The sequence below is a fragment of the Chiloscyllium plagiosum genome, chromosome 30 (genome assembly GCF_004010195.1).
Source record: "Chiloscyllium plagiosum isolate BGI_BamShark_2017 chromosome 30, ASM401019v2, whole genome shotgun sequence".
Taxonomy (NCBI): Eukaryota; Metazoa; Chordata; class Chondrichthyes; order Orectolobiformes; family Hemiscylliidae; genus Chiloscyllium; species Chiloscyllium plagiosum.
The window spans coordinates 26,351,022-26,373,182 of NC_057739.1; the positions used below are offsets into that span (position 1 = coordinate 26,351,022).

The window sequence follows — 22,161 nt, forward strand, 5'->3', positions numbered from 1 at the left end:
AATCAGTCAAACTTGTAACATAGTTCAATTCATGCTGGCAAGAAGTGACAAGCACTCATACATGGAGACCCATTCTCTGGGAACAAACAGAATGAATGTTTAAAGGGATATGTTTAAGTATTGAACCTTTTTATCATTGCCAGGGGCTTGGGAGCCTGTAATTAGTTTCTCCGTGCCAGTGCTTTAGCCAATCAGATTTGAATCACCCACCAATTGTGTGCCTTTTCTCTTGGGGTGTAATCTGCTATGATCCTGTGAAATCTTATGTTTGCCCAGATGAGTGCAAGATAAAAAGGTTCAACAATATGTCCCTCTTTTTGGCAAAATTTGTCTGTGACAAACTATACAAATGTTAAATAACATAGAAGAAGTTGGTTTCCAATTCGGTCCATGCACCCCTTGTTGTTCTTGCTACCAGATTGCAATCTATCCCTGGAGAACCAGTCACATCAAAAATGTACAAAATGTAAAGAAACATTTTGATGACTTTTTTTTCTAATGTTCCACACTAAATAATTTCAACTTTAAGAGCTGGTTTAAAAGATTAGAGGATTTGTTTCTCATTCTCAGAGAACCAGTGAACAATTCTGATCTGCCAATATTTATTCATTGTTCCCACTAATAGTTAAACAGAAAGGAAAAAGAAACAGTCAGATTTTCCCAAAGACAGTGCCTGACACTGTCCTATGCTCAGTTGCAATAAGCTTTGTTGGACCCCTGTTGGATTAATATGGAAAAATGGCCTATTTTGGATAATTGTATGACACACAGAATTGAAGGGCACTAGCATTAAGGTGGCTAAATATAGCAATTGTGCAGTTAAATAATCTCATTTAAATAGCTTGAAAATCAATACAGATGTCAGGATTTGAATTCAGTCCCAGTGACTGAGTTCTGCAATCCAACACATACCCAATGGCAGCTTTGTCCATTGCAACTTCGAGGGGGATACAGCAGAATAAATGCGAAGATGTCAAAGTTATGAATGGGTATTCATAACGTAGATTGAAGCTGTTTCCACTGCTAGGTGAATCAGCAATCAGAGGACTTGGATTTAAGATAGTTGCCAAAAACGCCAGACTGAGACGAAGAGAATTTTTTATAGTGTGGGTTGATAGAATTTGAAGTGGTAGCCTGTGAAAGTATGGTGAAAGTATAAGGGAACTGGATATGTAATTTAAAATGAAAAATGCAGGATTAAGAGAGGGCAGGGCAGTGGGATTATTTGAATATCTCTTTCTGGGAACTGGCAATGACACATTGGGCCAAATAGCCTCCTTCAGTGCTGTATGATTTGATGATCACAACCTCTGGAGACTTCATATCAGCCTGAAGTGACAGCTCTTGTCAGTGGCTCCAGGTAATATGTTGCCATTAGGGTTGGAGGCAGTCATCATTCCTGATTATTCTGAACTTGACTCATGCGTACAGAAGAAAAATCTCCTGATCAGAAACCTAAAAGCAGCATTTATGCACCGTGTCTGCCCCAGTCTAACACCAGTGCCCCCACGGCATGAATTTTAGTGAGGACTGTGAGTAAATGTGGTTTCTGTCATGTGCTGACTCTTGTTTGCTGGACTCGTGTCCAGGTTTGAGTGACTGGGCAGGAGTAGTCATTAACTTGTGATGCGTCACTAAAAAGCAGCCTATTGCAAAATATAAGCTTTGGTTTTTATCATTTTGTGGATGTAAGTGTTACTGGGTGGGCCAGCATTCTCCTGACCATCCCTAATTGCCTCCAAAAAGGTAATGGGAGAGGGGATTCCTGGATTTTGAGCCAGTGACAATGTAGGAATAATTAGGTGGTCCAAGGTAAGGGTGATGTGTGGCTGGCAGAGACATTTGCAGGTGGTGGGTTCTCCCATGGATAAAGTGCCCTCCTCTTTTCGGAGACAAGGAGCTGTTAGGGAGGTGTTGTTGATGGAGGCTTGGCAAGTTCCAGCAGTATGTCCTGTATTTGGTGCCTCTGCACCAGCAGTGGAGGGAGTGAATATTTAAGGTGGTGGATGGGGTGCTGAGCAAACTGTTTTGCTCTGGATTGTTTGAGATTATTCCATGCCAAACCAGACTTGTGCCTTGTAGATGGTGGACAGGCTTTGGGCAGTTAGCAGTTGAGTTACTCACTACAGGATTCCTAGCCCTTTAACCTGCTCTGACAACCACAGAATTCAACCTAAATTTTGAGACCGTGGTAACACCCATGGTGTTGATGGTAGGATTTCAGTGATGATATTGCCATTAGATGTCAGCCAGAGATGGTTAGATTCTCTTGTGTGAAGTGAATATTACTTACTTGCCACTGGTTATCCCAATCCTGGATATTGTACATGTCTTGCTGCATATGGACATGGACTGCTTCAGCATCTGAGAAGACCGGCAGGAGGCTGGAAGAACGCAGCAAGCCAGGCAGCATCAGGAGGTGCAGAAGTCAACTTTTTGGGTGTAACACTTCTTCAGGACTATGGGGGGAGCTGCAGATAAAGGGGGTGACGGAGGCAGGGTGGTGAAGTGGAGATAGGTGAAGACAAGCAGAAGGTATGACTTGGCTGGTCAACAGGTTGGTGGCTGGGAGGGGTGGCAGGGAGGGAAGGAACTGGGAAGGGAATCAGGGAATGGAGAGGGAAGGTATTTGAAATTGGAGAACTCAGTGTTGAGTCCTCTGGGCCGTAGGGTGCTGTTCCTCCAAATGGAGCTATGGTTTGTCTTGGCAATGGAGGAGGCCAAAGATGGTCTTGTTGGTAAGGGAGTGGTTGGGGGAATTGAAATGGGCGGTGACTTGGAGGTCTGGTCATCTCCTGCGGACCTGGCTGCGATGCTCATTGAACCGTTCCCTAAGTTTACGTTCGGTCTCTCCGATGTAGAGAAGACAACACTGGGAGCACCGTATACAGTAAACTAGGTTGGAGGAGAAGCAGGTGAACCTCTGTCTCACTTGGAAGGATAATTTGGGGCCCTGGATGGAGGCGACGGGGTTGGTGTGCTGGCAGGTTTTGCATCTTTTCTGGTTGCTGGGAAAGGTACCTGGACGTTCGGTGGCGGGGATGACGTGAACCAAGGACTGTCGGAGGGAACGGTCGTTGGGGAAGGCAGAGCGGGGTGGGGAGGGGAAGATGTTCCTGGTGGTGGGGTCCAATTGGCATTGACAGAAATGTTTGAGGATGGCGTGTTAGATGCGGAGACTGTAGGGGGGGACAAAGTGGGGGGGGGGGGGGTGCTCTGTCTTTATATTGTAGGCAGGAGGGGTTTAGGGCAGTGGAATGAGGATTAGAGGTGGCATAGCGGAGAAGTGTCTGGATGACGGAGGGAGGAAAAGCACGTTGTTCAAAATAGATAGACATTTGGGATGCTCGGGAATGGAATGTCTCCTCGTCCAAGCAGATGCGGCAGATGCAGAGAAATTTGGAGAATGGGAATGCAGTTCTTGCAGGATACTGGGTGGGAGGAGGTATTGTCAAGGTAGTTGCGGGAGTCTGTAGGTTTGTAGTAAACATCCATCTGGAGACTGTCGCCGGAGATGGAAATGGTGAGGGCAAGAAAGGGGAGGTAGGTGTCCGAGATGGACCAAGTGAATTTGATGGCAGGGTAGAATCCGAGAAATCAGAAAAATTGAGCAGTCTGATTGAAAATTGAGCAGTCATCAGTAAACATCTCCACTTCTGGATTATGGATGGAGTGAAGGTAAAAATCTCTCCAACACATGGCTTACCTAAATAGTAATATCTTTGACATGTCATCAGCTGAATGAACTCCATTCTGGCTGTCGACTGTTTGTTCGATCCTGTTAGTCTCCGTTAATCAGTTTGTCAATAATACAACACAGCTTCTGAGAAAATTGTATAAATCCATTCCAGTCAGCATTTTACTAATCTTTATTAGACACAAAAGCTTAGCCAAACGTCTTAGTGCATGGCTATAATTCTGGGGCTGGCATTATTTATGGATATTTATTTGCTTTTCCTTATTGTGCTTTTATTTTGTTCTGTATGTAATTTCCCAGACCGTAACAACAAGCCTGCATTTATATAGTGCCTTTCATTAAGGAAAAGGTGGCTTGCAGGAATACTGTAAAACAAAATGTGACCCTGACACATGCAATTAGACTCCAACAAGATGGCGCCGATAACTCCTTGTGAGCTTCCTACAACAGATCCAAGTCTAACATTTCTTATAAATTTTCTACACTTTTATACTTAAATTCTAAATCTGTAAAAATTACTAATAATTTTCTTTTACGTCCAGGCAATGTAACCAGTATGACTCTGTCTATGATTTGGAGGTGCAGGTGTTGGACTGGGGTAGACAAAGTTAAAAATCACACAACACTAGGTTGTAGTCCAACAGGTTTATTTGGAAGCACTAGCTTTCAGAGCGCTGCTCCTCCATCAGACGGTTGCCTCTAAGTCTTTCTGATCTGTCCATCCTTGCTTCCTATGATCTGCCTGTACTGCTTGTAAAGCTGTTCACTGTACTTCAGTACACCTGACAATAAATGAAATCAATCAATCAATGAGGAACACAGATATCCTAAAGTTTGTCACTGAGCTAGATTTTCAGTGCCTGGGTAGCTGGAGGTACAGTTGCCAGTGGTGGAGGGATTAAACCATGAATGCACAGTACTAGAGGGGCACAGAGATATCAGAGGATTGTATGGATCAGAAGGAAAAATAGAGACAGACTGAAAAGTAGAAGGGACAACAGAAAAAGGGAAAGCAAATGGACACCAAGGGGAAGAATGAAAACTTAGAGGAGGAAAAAAAGACAAATGTGAAAAAAAAATGCAGACCTGCTAAAATAGGCCTCAGTATAGATTGGCATGAATGCCCCTTGTTTACACTGGAATTGCTAACAACTCCAAAGTGTATCCTGCCAAAACCTGCAGGGAGTTGCAGTCTTTACACATTTTTCTTTTAGCAATGAATAGCATTTTGCATCAAGCCGGCAGCTTTTTTTTTGTAAAGTTAACTTGTTTCGGAGGACCATAATGAATTTCAAATGACTTTTTTTCTTTCAGCCTGTTTAATGTCACAATGTTCAGTCGTAGAATTGAACAAATGAAAATGAATTTTGTGTCTGTTGTACGAGTCTGAAGAATGATATAAGCACCACCCACTTTGTCAATGTCACCTGGACTTGCAGGTCGAACACTTAGGATTTCGAAGGAGTGAGACGTAAGATCCAGTCCTCCTTAGAGTCTCTGTAATAGTGTCAGTCATATCGATGGAACTTTTAAGTAGTTGCTAATGTGCAATAAACTATTTCCCGTGAACATCAAAAGACTTATCTAGTTGGCCAGGAAGTGGTTTTGTGTTATTATGTTTGAGCAGGCAACCCTGTAGCCCTCTGATATGAAAAGCAGTGATAACTGCAGCCTCCAATATCAACAGCAGCTCTCACAGTGTAGGGAGCTGGCCTGACAGCAACTCCTGATGGAACAGAAAGGACTTGGACCAGGTAGCCGTCAAAATGGGTTGACTCCGAAACTGTTTAAAAGTCCCAACCCCATTGCCGGGCTTTCTGAATTTTGGGAGTACCTTATGGGATGTTGTCTGGTTTGTGAGCCCAAACCTGATATTCCTAACCTGTTTTATTCAGCTGTGGAGACAGCATGTCCCAGTCTCTCCATGGAGTCAGACCAGCTTTTCTTTAGCAATTGTCCGAGCAATCGTGAAGCACAGTCTGAATGAGGGAACGTTTTGTAAGATAAGTTCAAAAGTTCCTCATGCTCCCATACGCTGCTTCTGTTTCCACCTGTTGTGTCAAAGTTCACCCACTGTACACTGTATAGGAGCAATGAACTGGACAGGGACGGTTGGATGCAGGGGTTTTCGAGGTATCTTGGGATATGACGGGTCATGTGGAGATGCATGGTGAGTGTACACATGGTTTTGAGAGGTCATGGATGTTTAGGAGATAAAACGTGGTGGGAGAGGCCATGGGGAGGAGGGGCATCTCTTATTATTGGGGGGGCCATCTGTGGGATATGAGGTGGAATGGGAGCATGATGGCCGTGGAAATATTTTGGAATTTTCCCGACTCCTTCTGTCAGCTTTGAGGGTGTGTATCTAACCTGTTTCTCAGAACAATATTCGTGCCTGAACATCTGGTTTGGCAGGAAGGTTGTGGCTATTCATGGAAGTTGCTGCTTGCCATATTGCTGGAGGGAGAAAATATCCAATTCAATACAGCTAATACAGATGTTAGCGCTCTTCTCAGTATTATCTGTTAGAGGTCCCTTTGTAAAGTTGTTCTTAAGGGAACCTCTGATGGCCTCCACGAAGTCAAATCAGTGGTCTTAAAGGATTTCCACCAAAGACTCTTTTGTTTTTAATAGCAGAGGTGAATGCAAATGTAGTGGACTCTCCCATCCTCTATCCTGTCTCAAACACCGTCTCTTTCTCACCCTAGATCACTCCAGCTCCTCTCTCAATCCTGCCCATAACTCCCCTCTCCCTATCACCTCACTCTCCTTTAATGCCCTCTACTGTTCCCAATTGATTCATGCCCTCTGTCAGTCTCCCTCTTCCAATTGTTGCATTTTTCCCTTTGGGTCTACATGATGGACCCTGCTAATGACACACTTTGCTGCAATCTTTAAACTGCCCCGAAACGCCCAGCAGGTGTCTGCAGCTCTCTGAATACATGGAAGTGCGATCGGAGGCACAGTGCTGGAGCTTGAGTTGACCTGGGTGCTCAGCCTGTTTCTTGAGTCTCTGACTGATTGGCTGATGAGGAACAGTTTCTGAACCACTTTGAGGGGTAAAAATGAACATGTGTATATAAAACTACAGACAATTTGAAAAAAAAACACTTAGAAAGCTAACTCCCCGCCCCCCGATTGCCACATTGGTGGCTGCTCAATAGAAATCCTCTCTTTAATTCAAGATGCTGGTAGTCCTTCAGGGTGTTAAGAACATCAGGGGCTGTGTTTGCTCCTCTGACTGTTGTCCAGCTACTGAGCTATTCATCATGGGCTTAATCTCAAATGATTTTTATGTAAATTCCTGAGCATCTGTACCATGTAGGATAAGAATGTTTGGTGCATATGTGTTGGCATATTCTGCATGGAGGGCATAGATGCTTATTTTTCGCACTCAGACCTCAGTTCACTGACACTTTACTGGTGTGCATTATCTTGTTGATTGTGTTTCGCTTTTTAATTTAGTTATTGTGCTGGAATAATTGGGAATGTATCCATCTCGATAGAGCTTCCCAACCTTGGTAACAGAGACCTGGTTCTGGATTATGAGCTGTTAGTTTCAGTCCTTACTTGTAGTGTGACTATCCAGTGCTCCTGAATGCCTACTCCTCACTGCTCTGAGCTCAGGCCCTTTGAGGTAAGGCTTAATTTGCAGCCACTGCTGCTCCTTGTCTCCCGGAACCTGTGATTTGAGCAAACCAGCTTCACATTACTCCTCCGGGGAGAATATTAATTAGAAATTAAATACTTACAATTGTGTGCTGGCTTGAGCAAAAATTCTATTTGAAAAATTATAATCGACCTTAAGTGGGGAATAATGTTCAGTAATAACATGTACACATGTTAAATACCATGAGTAATCTGATAATGGGCCACAGTGAAGGTGGGTCGTCCTAATGAAATGAGGCATTTTGTTGTTATTCCAATGCCTGACCTGAGCCTGAGCTTTGGAGGTAATGGTATTATCTCCCTCTTTGATAGCTATATTACTTTAATTAGGCCTGATGGGCTGTGATGGAGTATGCAAATCTAGGTCATTGCATATGTAAATGTGCAGCTGTGGTCTTGCTGAATGCCAGAACACATCAGACAGTGTGTCTCAGCGTCATCAAGCATTAATTCCAACATGGCAGGCAGATATGACTCTACATTTGTGCACTGAACACGCCCCCCTAAGTGTCTCCAGTTAGTACCGGCATGAGTGATCAGAATGGTAACTAATCTCCAGATCTTGTTGTCCAGGGTTGTACTAAAAGATAAAATGAGTACCTTTCAATCTCTGAATTACCAGCACTCTGATTGCAATTTGGTATTTGCTGCAATTCTTTCTGCCATAACCCAGTATTTATTTCAAATTGCTCTTGATCTTTCTCTTGGCAACTTAGAAATATTTTCGAAAATGAAACCCAGGCCTCCTGGTCCAGAGATAAGGTCACTCCACCACAGCAGCTCCATAAATGTAGAGTATCTGGTAGTCCCAATCCAACTACTAAACAGGCCTGAGTCTACTTTAGCTTTCAAGAACAGGCATTTTCAGATAAATATGGTCAAACGTCTTGGCAACTTATATGCAGACGAACGCACTCTGTGTTGGACTAATCATGGCAATATTTAAGTTGGGTCCTGGATATCTATCTAAGAAAGTGAACTGACAGTTAAAGAATATTACTTTAATAAAGAAAGTAGAGTATAAATCTTAGAACCTATGAATGGTGGTTCCAAACTTCCTTGGAACGTGAGGCTTAGAGGAGAGGTGGGGTACGAAGAGACTCAAGGATCAGACACACAAGCTCATTACCAGAAGAACAGGCAGCAAGAATTGTGAAGGGAGCTTGTGGTGTGTGGAACCTCCATCTTTTTTGAACATGGCTTCCAATAGTACAGAGTTGGTCAATGAATGATCTTTCCTCTATTGTTGGAAAACTCTGTCCTCCAGCGATCCAAGCTCCTGGCTAGAAACTTTACTATTGACTTTGCATTTTTTAATGCTGCACCCAGATAAAAAGAAGCATAATGACTGTAAAAAGCTTTCAGCAGCAAGCCATGTGTCCCAGACCCAACCCCCTCGTTGCCTCAGGCATTCAAACAATCATAAGTGCATGAGCATCCATCAAAGGGGCATATCCCACATACTGCCACTTGGGTCAGAGGGGGAGGATAGCAACACCCATTAAGTCATTCTTTGCAGTTTCAAATGGTCTGAGGACTTACAGAACATACGTAATAGGAGAAGGAGTAGGCCATTTGGCCCCTCAAACTGGCCCACCATTTAGTAAGATTATGACTGATGTATCCCAGGCCTGAACTCCTCTAATTCACTAGTGGGTACAGGTAGAATAAGTGCTCGATCTAAGACATATTTATAAATGATTTGGATGTGGAGATCAATTGTATTATTGCCCAAGTTATTGGTGATCCCAAACTGGATGGGAATATAAGTTGGGAGGAGAACGTAAGGAGGCTTCAAGAGGAAGAGGAAGAGGAAGCTTTAAGAGGACAGTCTAAGTGAATGGGCTAGAACACAGAAAGTGGGAGTATAATTTGAATAATTATTAAGTTATTCATGTTAGTGGAAAAACAAAAGGAAGATATTTGTTAAATGGTGAGAGATTGGAAAATACAGTAATTCAAAAGCCAGTGTGCACTTTCAGGAAGCAGTTAGGAAAGTAAATTAAATGTTGGCCTTCCTCATAAAGGAATTTGAGCACCAGCAATAAGGATGTCTTGCTGCATGGAGCCCTGGTGAAACCTCATCTGGAGTATTGTGTGCAAAATATCTAATGAAGGATATACTTGCCATTGAGTATGCAACAGAGGTTCACCAAACTAATCCCCAGGATAATGAGGTTGTCTTAAAATGAGAGGATAAGGAGACAGGGTGTGTATTCCCAAGAATTTTGAAGATTGAAGGGCGATGACATTGAAATCTATAAAAATTCTTATAGGGTGTGACAGAGTGAACATAGATAGGGTGTTTCTCTGGCATGGGTCTCCAGAACTGGGGACATCAACTCAGGATTAGGAGCAGGTCATTTGAGACTGAGATGAGGAGGAATTTCTTCATTCAGAGGGTGATGAATCTTTGGAATTATCTACTTCAGAGGGCTGTGGAGGCTCAGTCATTGAGTCGGTTCAAGATAGAAATTGATAGGTTTCTGGAGACAAAAGACAATCAGGGATGTGGAGATAGTCTGGGAAAGTGGCATTGGGGTGATGATCACCATGGTCTAGAATGGTGAGGCAGACTTGATGGGCTGAATGTGTGACTTCTATTCCTATGATTTTCTACTTTTGACATGCTTCGCTACCAAAACACGTGTGATATTCTGTGAACAACATTCATCCTCTGGGTTGACCAGTAACTTATCATTCAGTCACTCAATAATATGCTGGAGTCACTTGTATTTACGCTGCCCTGAATGGAGATGTGACAGAAATAAAGATATAAATGGTCACATTACACACAAGCTAAAGGCTCTGGGGTACAAAATCCAATACAGAGTTATTGTAATGGTCAGCCTGTGATTAATAAATGCCAAGCTTCTGAAATTATCAGTAGAAATCCCACAATATTTCATTTAGATAGTTATAGGCGATTCAGTTTGTGGGGCTAGCCTATTTTATAGTACACAAGAGGTTTCCAAATCACAGGAGTCTGCTTTTAAGGTGATAGCATGGTTATTTCACTTATTACTGAACCACACTGCAGCCAGAAGATGAAACTGCTGAGGTTTGAAATTCTCATGTGTACAATAAAATATATTACTGTAACTACAATAGTCATGTTTATTGTGTGAATTATATTTATGATTAACACAATCCACTCCAATAACTAACATTGTTTATGGAGCACATCAGACGTTATTATTATTTGAGGTTTCTGACTGATACAGCTTTTCACACAGCATATTTCTAACAGCACCTAATCAGGGTCATAACCTTTCTAAACACCAACTCATCTGTGGGATCCATTGACTTATATCACCTCCAAAGAAACTAGAGCAGACAGGTCACAAATTGACCAAAAATACTGGACAGGTGAACTGTTCGACCATAATTTCAAGTGATTGACAGAAAACGCATCATTCGAGTCACATGCGTGATTGGTTGTTCTAAATGCTGTTTGTCCACTACCTGTACTGACCATGCAGTGACAGTTGTGACAACTCATTCTACTATAAGGTACTTTCTGAACATCTACAAACATTCTGAGTGAAAGCCAGAATGACACCTTATGAATACCAATGATACAGATTTTGGTATCAGAAGTGTGGCATTGTTTTTAATTCCAGACTCTAATTGATGAGTCTCTGTGGAATTTTGTTTTTCTCTATACATGGTTAAGAATAAATTCACAAGACATCCTTCGACATTTGCCTCTGTATAGAATTAGCCATCACGTCAATTTTTCAGAATCTGAATTTGAAACATGCCAAGATTTCTCCTTTCCCTCTTGTGGGAGGATGTGTGCCAGTTAAATAATCAACTGTGAGAAGCAGATTTTTCACCTTTACTCTTTCAATGAGGAGCCCTGCCCCCACCCCACCCCCCCGAATGTACACATTCATGGCAGGAAAATGAGTGCCTCACATCAGAAACGGACTCTTCTCAAATCCACTTAAGGTGGTGGGACTGACTTTCTGGGTGTTCTTGACCCATATGTGCCAGTTACATGCACCTTTTGCAATAATAACACATTTTGAACAATTTAAACGGACAAAGATTCTCTTCGTTAAACAAAGTTAAAAAATCACACAACACTGGGTTATTGTCCAACAGGTTTATTTGAAACCTCAAGCTCTCGGAGCCCCCGCTCCATAAAGGTATATTTGCTATAGCCCCAGAGCTGCTCTGTTAGTAGAGAGACACGGCTGGTGGTGATTTAACCTGCGGGTCACCATGCCACAGGTAAGGGGTGAGGCCAAGAAAGCAGGACTTTCCTGGTAATCTCAGCCAGTGTGGGAATAGAGACTGTGCTGTTGGCATCAACTTGACGTGTTCTGGCCTTTACACTAGATGCAGATCCCATCAAATAGTTCTTCACCTAAATGTCTGCCTCAGGTCGCTGCGATTTGTGCAATATGTAAAAGAAAGATTGATGGGCCAAAAAGGACTAATTCCAAAAGGCTTTAATCCATTTCTAGCCCGTTTTGCTGATGCTTGGGATTTTAAGAGTGTCTGTGCCAATTATTTTCTTTTGATAAAACTAGCTGCATTGCAAGGAATTTCCCCAAGGGCGTTGCTTATTTGGAAGAGGCAAAGGCTCATTAAAGGACTACCGAAGAGAGACTCTGTGCCCAACTGTGGGCTCCTGCATACCCCTTTCTGCAAACAGAAGTGATTAAACCTTATGCTGGTTGATGCTTGATACAAGTGGAGGCTCAAACTCCGAAGATAGGCCTGACAATGCAGATCAGAGCTTGTTTTGCTTTGAATAGTGCTGCACGAAGTAAGGCAGTAATTCTGGCTTGGCTTTACCTGCAAAATGTTATTATCTGACAATGATGATAGATGTGGTCATGGTGGCTGGATCAGCAGAGAGCCCAGATGCCTACTAACAGACAACTTTGAGCAGGCACAACCAGTGATGACTATGCAGACATTGTGGAATTATTGGGATTCTGCTCTGGAATGTGATAAATGAACAATCTTTGGGAAGCAGCTTCCCCCTCCTGCAGCCATCAGCCAGGAGCCAAGTGTTCAGCTGCTCTCTCACCTGTCAGTACTGAGCCTTTCCCTCCTTAGAAACCCCTGGCCCTTCAGATTTGCAAAGGCTGATGATTGACTGTTCTGCATTCTGAGCCCTTCTGAGCATTTTTTGTCACTTCTTTGGAACATTTTCAATTTTATTATTACATTCATTCAACTTGTATACAATTTTCTACCATCATCACACTCATTCCTCCTACAATGGCCCAAATCTGCTGTTGAGTCTGCTATGAATTTAATGAGCCAAGTATTTTTTAATAGCACCCACGAGCAAGATCATGTGCATAGTCGGGCAGCTAGTTGCAGTTTCTTTATGCTGCATTCAATTAACGTGAACAAGCTTAGTAAGCACAGTGCCATCAAACCTGGGATCTCCCTTTGAGATATGATTCAGTTCCACAATCAGCCATGTACTCCCAAATTAAACCACGTGAGCGCCTTCATGATTTTGATTGTTAAATACTTCCATTTGTGGACTTTAAATCTAGAGCTTCGATTTATAGATTTCTGAAAGGATTCACGAACTACAAAGTATAAATGAGAATTTGAGAATGTTTATTCATCAAGGTCCCTTAAGTAGTTACTTTGTTGGTAAAATAAATTGTGAACTTGCTTTCTCCTTTTGAACAGAAGCATATCCCAACGTACACCTACCATAGCCGACTGGCAGATTTCCAAATCGAGAAGAAAATAGGCCGGGGACAGTTCAGCGAAGTATATCGAGCAACTTGTCTTCATAATGGAAAAGCAGTTGCACTAAAAAAAGTCCAGGTAAGAGAATTTGTCAAAAGCGTTGGAATGTTTCACTAGCAATAACAGCTTACTGTACTATAAAATTTCCTTAAGTTACAATGGGGAAGGAAGTAGCCCAGGCCGACACAATGTGATAGGGCAATTTCTTCTTGGGGTAACAATATCGGTTTCATAAATGGATTTGCCATTGCATCATACAACTCTTACTCAGGAAATTTACTTCAGAAGTTTGAGAAAACTGAAACTCTCACACAGATACCTCCCTTTCTCCCTCACGTGCAATCAGCAGATCACATTGCTTGACTTGATGCAGAAAATTTCATCTTAAAGAAAATCACACGGAAATAGTTCTTACTTTGGCATTGCCTCGTTTTGTCAGCAAAGCTCACAGGGGAGTGAAACTGGCTCTGGGTGAGGGGAACAGGAAGTAATATTCTGATTACACCCTGCCTGAAGTTTAGACCAGTGTGTCATGTAACAGCTCCTGCATCTCACCAGTCAGTAACCACAGGTCAGTATAACCTGGAAAATCCGTTTGAAATGTTTGTTCACATTACATTCAGATTCTCTCCACACTGACAGCAGCAAGTCTGTGGGAGCCTGTGTGGTTGATGCCAACCAAGATTTCCAAATTGCAGGTTTAATATTAATATATTTAATATTAGATGCAAGACATAGTATTGTTTTGTTTCGTCACAATAACAAAAGAAATGGGGCTGAATATTTACCATGGTCTTTGGTGTCCTGACCCGGGCAGAAGGCCAGCCCAATGTCCACACTGACTGGCAGTGACTTTGCCACTGTCCACCCAACTAAACTAGTGGCTGTGGGACCATGGGCCAATTCAGGAAGGCAGGTCGACTCCTCAACCTGAGGGCTGTAGGACACTGAACCCCCCCAGGGGCAAAACTGGAAGAGCTGGATACTGCTGAGGCAGGTGGGATATGGTGAAAAGGCAGTGTCCTTGGTCAGGTATTTGGAATTGACAATTTAGGATGGCCGGGTGATAGTAGATCTTGTAAGATGAAGGGGAAACTCCCGTGAGGAGGGATCTTTGGGCATTAGGGATTACAATGTAGCCCCCTCCCCCAGTCTTACTGCAGCAAGAGGTAGTTAACGTTCCTACCAGCCTCACAACTGCTGACTGGCCAGCTGCTAGGAAATATGATTGAATTGACCAACTCCAAGAAGCCGCTTATTAGAGGAGAGAACTGTGAGCTACAGTAGCTACCTGGCTATGATGCCTGAATGCTAACTATTTTTATAAATCAGATTTCTTGGTTGTGCTTGTCTTTTTAAGGTATTCGAAATGATGGATGCTAAAGCAAGGCAAGACTGCATCAATGAGATTGACCTTTTAAAGGTATTGTGTTCAGATTGTGTAATTATAACCAGGTATCTTTTTAGAATTTTAAAATTTGTTTTTGGAAGTCCTGGAAGTCATTTTTAATAATAAATTATATCAAGTGTTAGACATCAGATAATGGTTAATTTGTCACTCAGAACAAGTCAGTGAATTAGTTCAGGGTCGGTGTAAGCTCAATTGTGAACAAGTTCCCTTTTCTGCAGATTATTCCGGAACCAGTTTGATTCTGCTGGTTTTGGTATTGGTTTAGCTAGGCTGCAAGTGATTGCAGCTAAATACAGATCGAACAGCAGTTTTCACTAACATTGCCCCACTTTTAACTCACCACCACGAGAAAATCTGCTCAGCGAAGCAGCCTGTGCTGTTTGGAGTTAATAGTTCGACAGAAGATGATGAAATGACTCTCTACGGATTTCCCTATGCCCAAAGGCTGGATGCATAAGCTTCAAACTTCCTTCAACTTTTAACAGAAATGCAGCTGCGAAACTCTGCTGATAGGAAACCCACTGTGGGACAGATGGGGTGCCAGTCTGTTCCCTAAAGTGGTACACTTCATTTAGCAGGCTCGCTGGGAACTGATGAAATTCCTTTCACATATGTTGGCAGCTTTAAGTGTCCCGCTACCATCTGGGACTCCCAACATGTTGATGAAAGCCGCCTGGGCCAAGCTGCTTAACAGTTAAACCAGTCGATTAACATATACGGTTATTCAGAAAGAAAATCTGAGATCTCTTTATCAACTACATTGTCTCATTTGGCTCAGTTGATAGCAGTGTCTCCTGAAACCCCACTTCAAGGACTCAAGCACGTCAGCTTGGCTGGCACTGAAGAAGTGCCACATTGTGCTCAGGGTCCACTTCACTTTTGGCAGAAATGGAGAACTGGTGAGAGTCTTGGATCAGATGAATCTGTTACACACCAATGTTCCTGAGAGGGAAGTCTAGGCAGAATGTGTGTAACAGGTCGCGAACCTGCGACCTGGAGTGTTCCACACTTGCCGACAAAGACAGTGACTTCAAATATCTTTCAGATGAACATTAAAGCAGAAAAGCTCCATTGAGATGACTGTAAGAGCTCTCTGCCATTATTTGAAGCTGTTCTGGCCAACCTGTATCCCTTTCCTGAAGACACAATCATTACTGTGTAACTCTCAGAGTCAAAGAGATGTACATCACGGAAACAGACCCTTCAGTCCAACCCGTCCATGCCGACCAGATATCCCAACCCAATCTAGTCCCACCTGCCAGCACCCGCCCCATATCCCTCCAAACCCTTCCTATTTATATACCCATCCAGATGCCTTTTAAATGTTGCAATTGTACCAGCCTCCACCACTTCCTCTGGCAGCTCATTCCATACATATACCACCCTCTGTATGAAAACGTTGTCCCTTAGATCTCTTTTATATCTTTCCCCTCTCACCATAAACCTATGCCCTCTATTTCTGAACTCCCCCAACCCAGGGAAAAGATTTTGTCGATTTATCCCATCCATGCCCCTCATGATTTTATAAACCTCTATAAGGTCACCTCTCAGCCTCTGACGCTCCAGGGAAAACAGCCCTAGCCTATTCAACCTCTTCCTATGACTCAAATCCTCCAGCCCTGGCAACATTCTTGTAAATCTTTTCTGAACCCTTTCAAGTTCCACAACATCTTTCTGATAGGAAGGAGAGCAGAATTGCATGCAAAAGTGCTGGATTACAGTGGTTACCTTTTAATTTGTAGGCTGTGAAGCTCTGGGACATCTTTAGACCATGGAAGGTGCAATAACAATACAGTATTTTAAAATCCTTATTCTGATGTCCCTGCTCCTGATGTGTGCTACAAAATCAGAGACTTCACCACCTGCATCTCCATCCTTTTAAATGACCAGAGTACAAGTTCTGGGTTGTATCTCCATCATTTTCTAATATTTGCTCTGGTAAGTGCTAGGAACAGGCACATTGGTGCTTTCACACTGAAGTGAGCACCTGATGAGAATTAAGAGATACGCAGGCAATTTGAGAGGGAAGTGTGATATTCCTTAAGAGAGAGAGAGAGACAGAGACAGATAAACAAAAAGGAAAATAAAGATGTCCCTAGTAATCAGTTACAGGGTGACATTCAGAACAGAATATCTTGAGCCCCACAGATGAGGCGTAGTGCATGATGAGGAGGAACTAAGAGAATACTGGAGAACCTCAGCATAACTGTTTAGAACCTACTTAATTCCGAAGAAGAGTCACATTGAACTCACAATGTTAACTCCCTGTCCGCAGGTGCTGCCAGGCTTCTGAGCTTTTCATAGAATCCCTGCAGTGTGGAAACTGGCTATTTAGTCCAACAAGTCCACACTAACCCTCCAAAGAGTAATCCACCCATACTCTACATTTCCTATGCCTAATGCACCTAGCCTACAGATCCCTGAACACTATGGGCAATATAGCATGGCCAGTTCACCTAACTACTGAACCACCATGCCTCTAGCATTTTCTGTTTTCATTTCACATTTCCAGCATCCACAGCATTAGGTTGTTGTATGTGAGTGAAAGTTATGTTTAGGTGTTCAGCATATGGCATGGCAGCCGTGCTATGAGTTTCACATTTCCCCTGTTTAGTCTTCCAGGGATTCCATTCATTTCCAAAGTGATTCCAAGGTTCACAGTTTGGGATTCTTTGCTTCATACATGCCAGCATTTACTCACTTATCTGCCTGCTTCATTTTACTGATTATCAGAAAAGAGCAGATGATTTCCATCAGGACTTTTCTGATGTAAGTCTATATTTCCAAAGCTCAGGTCATGAGGGCTGTTGTCTGTGTATTGGAATTTCTGGCCACAGTGAACATCACTGTGAAATTGCCCAAACCTATCCACTGAAACACTGCAGTTTGAATCTTTGGGCTAGGCTAAGGAGTGCGGTGATCAAAGTGACCTTCAACACAATTGGTGAGGGAGAGGAACATCAGACAGCATTCCCAATTTGAAGGAATAATTAGCAGCTGCAGGACATTAGGTGAGGACTGGAACATACCAGCTGTGATAACTGACCGGTATTGGACAAGGCTCATACTTAAGGTATTAAAGGATAGTCAATGTCCTTTGAACACTTTCCTGGCAAAATGTTGACACAGGAGACAGGGGAGGGGGAATAGTCATTGAGTTGTACAGCACAGAAACAGACCCTTTGGTCCAACTTGTCCATGCCAACCAGATATCCGAACTTCATCTAGTCCCATTGTTCAGCCTTTGGCCCATACCCCTCTAAACCCTGACCAATCATATACCCATCCAGATGCCTTGTAAATGTTGTAATTGTACCAGTCTCCTCCACTTCCTCTGGCAGCTCATTATAATAAAAAATGGGAGAGAATAATCTCTACAATGTTCAACAGCTAATCCAAACAAATGCAACTGCTGGAAGTTTGGATGAATTTATTATTGTTGTGATTTTTACGCCTAATGTCCCATGCATTAGTTTACAGCTATGTTTATCGTTATACAGCTGATATTCAATGAAAGCCATGAAGCAGTGTTTTAGTTGCTGTTGTCCTATTAGTTGGGATTATTGCTCACTATTGCCTCCATTATTACTTAATCTTGGCTCACTCAGATGGGATCTCCTCGACTACCACCCATTGGATTGAACCTAGATACCGAGAATTCCCGATATGCAAGTCAGAACAGGTAGCTGGTAACTCCAGCTCACTGCCTTCCTCCTGACTATGCACATTGTCAGATTTAAGGATGGTACCAGCACCTGGGATATCCTGAAGTGGCATGACCTCTGGCTGTGGTGACTGGAAGATTTGGGCTAGTGTCAGACAAGGGGTGGCACGGTGGCTCGGTGGACAGCACTGCTGCCTCACAGCACCAGAGACCCGATTCGGCCTCAGGCGACTGTCTGGGTGGAGTTTGTACATTCTTCCTGTGTCTTGGTGGGTTTCACCCCACAGTCCAAAGATGTGCAGGTTAGATGAATTGGCCATGCTAGTAGTGTCCAGGGATGTGGAGGCTAGATGGGTTAGCAATGGGAAATACAGCATCACAGTGTAGGGTAGGGAGATGGGTCTGGGTGGGATGCTGTTTGGAGGATCAGTGTGGAGTCGAATATGAATGAATTAGTGTCATGTGCATTCAATATAAAATACAGTGAAAAGCATGTACCTTTGTTTGTACATAAGCGCCATTCACAGAATAAAATTAAAACCAAGATGAAGAGAGTCCAACTTCTCCTTCCCCGCTGTTACAGTATACCACCGCCAGAGTCCTGATGGGCTGATTGGCCTGCTTCCACACTGTAGAAATTCTGTGATAATCTTCTATAAATAGGAGTGCCATAGGGCCATTGTAGGTAGTTAATGAGATTAGATTGTGACAATAATGTGAGAAAACTCACCAGGATTCATGGAAAGAAACTATCTGTGAAATGATGCTTTGCCAAAATATGTTAAAATTAATTCCAAGGGTTTCAGGATTTAAATTTTTGAGTAACTTACGGTCAACCTTAAGTGTCATTGGCATGGCAGGCTGTTTGTTGTTGTGTGACAGTTGAGCTTGACTGAAGAGCACTCGACTATTATTTGCAATCGTGATCATCTACAAAACAATATTTAAAAACTTCTTGCGAGTTTTCATAATTGAAACACTTTACATGCAGTTTAATTTAGATAAATGTGAGCAAGGTAAGGCAAATCAGGGCAGGATTTAGAGTCAAAGAGACATACAGCGCGGAAAGACACCCTTTGATCTAACCACTCCATACCGACCATAATCCCAACCTAAACAAATCCCACCTGTCTGCGCTTGGCCCTTATCCCTCCAAACCTTTTTCATTCATGTACTTATCGAAATGTCTTTTAAAAGTTGTAACTGTACCAATTTATACAGTTAATGGTAGGGCTCTGGGGAGTGTTGCTGAACAAAGAGACCTAGCGATGCAGGTGCCTAGTTCCTTGGAAGTGGAATCGCAGGCAGACAGAGTGGTAAAGAAGGCGTTTGGCATGCTTGCCTTTGTTGTCAATGAGTATAGGAGTTGGGAATTGTGGCTGTCCAAGATGTTGGTGAGGCGATGGCAGCACGGTGGCTCAGTGGTTAGCACTGCTGCCTCACAGCTCCAGGGACCCAGGTTCAATTCTGCCTTGGGCAACTGTCTGTGTGGAGTTTGCACATTCTCCCCATGTCTGTGTGGGTTTCCTCCAGGTGCTCCGGTTTCCTCCCACAGTCCAAAGATGTGCAGGTTAGGTGAATTGGTCATGCTAAATTGCCCATAGTGTTGGGTGTAGGGGAGTGGGTCTGAGTGGGTTGCTGTTCAGAGGGTCGGTGTGGACTTGTTGGGCCGAAGGGCCTGTTTCCACACTGTAGGGAATCTAATCTAATCTACTTTTAGAGTACTGCATTCATTTCTGGTCTCCTGCAATAGAAAGATATTGTTAAACTTGAAAAGGTTCAGAAAAGATTTACAAAGATGTTGCCAAGAGTGGAGGGTTTACCTATAGGGTAAGGCTTTACCCTCTGTCAGAGGCTGAGGGGTGACCTCTTAGAGGTTTGTAAAATCGTGAGAGGCATGGATAGGATAAATAGACAAGGTTTTATCCCCAGGGTAGGAGTGTCCAATCCTGAAGGGCATAGGTTTAGGGTGAGAGGAGAAAGACTTAAAAGAGACTTAAGGGGCAACTTTTTCACGCAGAGGGTGGTGTGTGTATGGAATAAGCTGCCAGAGGAAGTGGTGGAGGCCGGTCCAATTGCAACATTTCAAAGGATGGGTATATGAATAGGAAAACGTTAGAGGGGTATGGGCCACATGCTTGCAAAAGGGCTGAATAAGTTTAGGTTATCTCGTTGGCATGGAAGCGTTGGACCGAAGGATCTGTTTCCGTGCTGTAGAACTCTATGGCTCTATTTGAGAATTGAAATTAGCTGAATCTTCGGTCCATGGGAATAAGAATGCTGCTATCTTCAAACTTTTATTCATTTTTGAAGGAACTCAGTTGAAATTGCAAGAAATTGTTGTTACTTGATTGTTAATAACCAAGAGGGAAAGGGAAGTGCACATAAGGTCTAGGCAGCTAAGAACAGAATGGGCCCTCGAGGAATATCGGGAGAGTAGGACAAGTCTTAAACGAGGAATCAAGTGTGCTAAAAGGGGTCATGAAATAGCTTTAGCAAACAGAATTAAGGAAAATCCCAAAGCATTTTATTCTTATATAAGAAGCAAGCGGGTAACTAGAGAAAGGATTGGTCCACTAAAGGATAATGAAGGAAGGCTGTGTGCCGAACTTGAGAGGATGGGTGAGATTCTGAATGATTACTTTGCATCAGTGTTCACTGAGGAGAGGAACATGATGAATCTTGAGATTAGAGATAGAAGTTCGATTAGTCTGGATCACGTTAGCATAAGTAGGGAAGATGTGTTGGGTATGCTAGAGGTTATTAAGGTGGACAAATGGGATGGGATCTGTCCCAGGTTGCTGAGAGGAAATAGCTGGGGCCCTGACAGATATCTTTGTGGCATCCCTAAATACAGGTGAGGTGCCGGAGGACTGGAAGGTTGCTCATGTTGACCCCCTGTACAAGAAGGGTAATAGGGATATTCCGGGTAACTACAGACCAGTGAGCCTGACGTCGGTGGTGGGGAAGTTGCTGGGGAGGGTACTGAGGGATGGGATCTATTTATATTTATAAAAGAATGAGCTTATCAGTGATAGGCAACATGGTTTTGTGTGGGGGAGATCATGCCTTACCCAAATTAATAGAGTTCTTTGAGGAAGTGACCAAGTTATTAGATGAAGGAAGAGCTGTTGATGTCATATACATGGACTTTAGTAAGGCGTTTGATAAGGTTCCCCATTGTATACTAATGGAGAAAGTGCATTCACATGGTATGCAGGGTGTTCTAGCTAAGTGGATAAAGAGCTGGTTGAGCAACAGGAGACAGAGAGTAGTAGTTGAAGGGAGTTTCTCGAAATGGAGAAAGGTGACCAGTGGTGTTCCACAGGGGTCAGTATTGGGGCCACTGTTGTTTGTAATATATATAAAAGATCTAGAAGAGAGCACTGTTAGTATATCAGCAAGTTTGCAGATGATACAAAGATTGGTGGAGTAGCAGAAAGCATAAGGGTCTGTCAGAGAATACAGGAGGATATAGATAGACTGGAGAGTTGGGCGTAAAAGTGGCAGAAGGCTTTCAAACCAGACAAATGTGAGGTGATGTATTTAGGCAAGTCTAATTCTAGAGCGAATTATACAATGAATGGAAGAGCCTTGGGAAAAGTTGATGGGCAGAGAGATCTGGGAGTGCAGGTCCATTGTACCCTGAAGGTTGCTGCACAGGTGGATAGAGTGGTCAAGAAGGCATTTAGTATGCTTGCCTTCATTGGACAGGGTATTGAGTATAAGAGCTGGCAAGTCATGTTAAAATTGTACAAGACATTGGTTCAACCGCATTTAGAATATTGTGTACAGTTCTGGTCGCCACATTACCAAAAGGATGTGGACACTTTGGAGAGGGTGCAGAGAAGGTTTACGAGGATGTTGCCTGGTATAGAAGGCGCTAGTATGAAGAGAAGTTGAATAGGTTAGGTTTATTTCCATTGGAAAAAAGGAGATTGAGGGGGGATCTGATTGAGGTTTACAAAATCATGAAGGGTATAGACA

At 43.0% G+C, this 22,161-nt stretch overlaps 1 protein-coding gene and 1 long non-coding RNA gene across 11 annotated transcripts in view; one reads left to right on the forward strand and one right to left on the reverse strand.

Moving 5' to 3' along the window:
* Positions 1-22,161, forward strand: part of LOC122564836 (serine/threonine-protein kinase Nek6) — a 266,799-nt gene that overhangs the window by 126,457 nt on the left and 118,181 nt on the right. For all 10 annotated transcript variants that reach the window (XM_043720147.1, XM_043720151.1, XM_043720150.1 and 7 more), the window contains 2 exons: positions 13,037-13,177; positions 14,460-14,522. In XM_043720147.1, the coding sequence (XP_043576082.1) occupies positions 13,037-13,177; positions 14,460-14,522 (204 nt within the window). The remainder of the gene's footprint in view (positions 1-13,036; positions 13,178-14,459; positions 14,523-22,161) is intronic.
* LOC122564837 overlaps positions 19,011-22,161 on the reverse strand; it is an 8,955-nt gene continuing 5,804 nt past the window's right edge. The window contains exon 3 of the long non-coding RNA XR_006316020.1: positions 19,011-19,104. This is a non-coding gene — a long non-coding RNA (uncharacterized LOC122564837). The remainder of the gene's footprint in view (positions 19,105-22,161) is intronic.